This window comes from Belonocnema kinseyi, chromosome 4, assembly GCF_010883055.1.
Source record: "Belonocnema kinseyi isolate 2016_QV_RU_SX_M_011 chromosome 4, B_treatae_v1, whole genome shotgun sequence".
NCBI lineage: Eukaryota > Metazoa > Arthropoda > Insecta > Hymenoptera > Cynipidae > Belonocnema > Belonocnema kinseyi.
In genome coordinates this window covers 38,318,781-38,320,370 of record NC_046660.1, presented here as the reverse complement: position 1 = coordinate 38,320,370, position 1,590 = coordinate 38,318,781, and the positions used below count along the sequence as shown (strand labels likewise).

General features: G+C 24.7%; 1 protein-coding gene across 1 annotated transcript in view; it reads left to right on the top strand.

Annotated features, from left to right (window-relative positions):
• LOC117171260 (tetratricopeptide repeat protein 21B-like) overlaps positions 1-1,590 on the top strand; it is a 38,672-nt gene that overhangs the window by 11,286 nt on the left and 25,796 nt on the right. Inside the window, exon 3 of the mRNA XM_033358387.1 lies at positions 857-1,170. Within this exon, the coding sequence (XP_033214278.1) occupies positions 857-1,170 (314 nt within the window). The remainder of the gene's footprint in view (positions 1-856; positions 1,171-1,590) is intronic.

Below are 1,590 nucleotides of genomic sequence, written 5' to 3'. Positions count from 1 at the left end.
TTTGTTAAAAATTAATATTTTCAACTAAAAATTCAACTATTGCATTTTTTGTTAATGTATTTTTTTCAGTTGAAAATTCAGATATTTATTTTATTTTGATTTATTTGGTTTAAAATACATATATCCCTTTAAAAATTCGACTTTTTGTTCGAATAATAATGTTCTTAGGAAAAAATAATATTTTGGTCGAAGATTCATCATTTTAGTTGAAAATTTAATTCTTTTGTTAAAAATTTAACTATGTGTTAAAAATTCCTCGTTTTTGGTAGAAAATATATCTTCTTAATTTAAAATTTATCTCTTTGGTTGAAAAATCATTTCTTTCATTGAATATTAAACTACTATTTTGTTTAAAATTAATCTATTGGGGTAGAAAATGAATATTTTTAGTTGAAAAATTTATCTTTTTAGTTGAAAATTTAACTGTTTTGTTAAAAAAATGTTTTTGGTTAAATATTAATATTGTTAACTAAAAATTCAACTATTCTTTTTTTGTTGAAAATCAATTTTTTATAGTTGAAATTTGAACTATTTTTTCGAGAATTCATGTATTTTGTTGAAAATTTGTCTATCTCGTTAGAAAAAAATTCTTTTTGGTTAGAAATTCATCTTTTTGGTTGAAAAATCAGCTATTTGGTTACGAATTAATTTATATTGTTGAACATGCAATAAACCATTATAAAATCATCCATGATTTTTTCTTCTTATACCTAAAAGAAAAATTAATAATAGTCTGGAAAAAATTGGTTAGGGAAGAGTCAGGAAATTTCTAAATTAGGATTTTGTAGCAACTTTCTCTGTTTTTTAACTCATTCCTTAATTTCGCTTTAATGTCAATGTAAAATTAATTTTTTAGAGACTTGGTGGAAAATTGTCCAGGTTCAAAAACTTACAGCATGCTTGGCGATGCTTACATTGCAATTCAAGAACCAGAAAGAGCGATTGAAGCTTACGAGCATTCATTAAGAAGCAATGCAGGTGATAAAAATTTGGCTCGGAAAATGGGAAAAGCTTTGGTGAAGACTCATCAATACGAAAAGGCGATTGAATATTACGAGCATATTATTAAACAGAAGGAATTTGGAGATTTGAAACTCGACATGGCAGAGTTGTTCATGAAGCTTAAGATGTATGAGAAAGCGGAAACGAGACTCTTGCAAGAATTAAGAAGTGAGTAAAAATCTATAAACCATAAATTTATTTAATAACAGAGATCACAGTCCGTCCTTTTTTATCTAATCCCCCTTTTTTATTCTTAAATTGAAAAAAAAAACTATAATCAAGAGTTTTAACCCAATTTTTTTCTTCAAGCCCATTTTCAGAAAAGGTTTTGATCAGGTTTGAAAGAATCATAAAAAGGAATTCAAGATGTTTCACGAAAATAGGGAAATAAATTCTTTTAAATGAATTTTTTTGAAAAAAAAGACGAATTTTCAACTAAAGTTACGAATTTTTAACCAAAAAAATAAATTTTTAACAAAGAAGTTCAAATTTTTACCAAATAGTGTAAATTTCAGTATAGAAATACATTCTCAACGGAAAATGTAATATTTGATATTTTGACCAAAAAAGATTTTAATTCTAAATAAA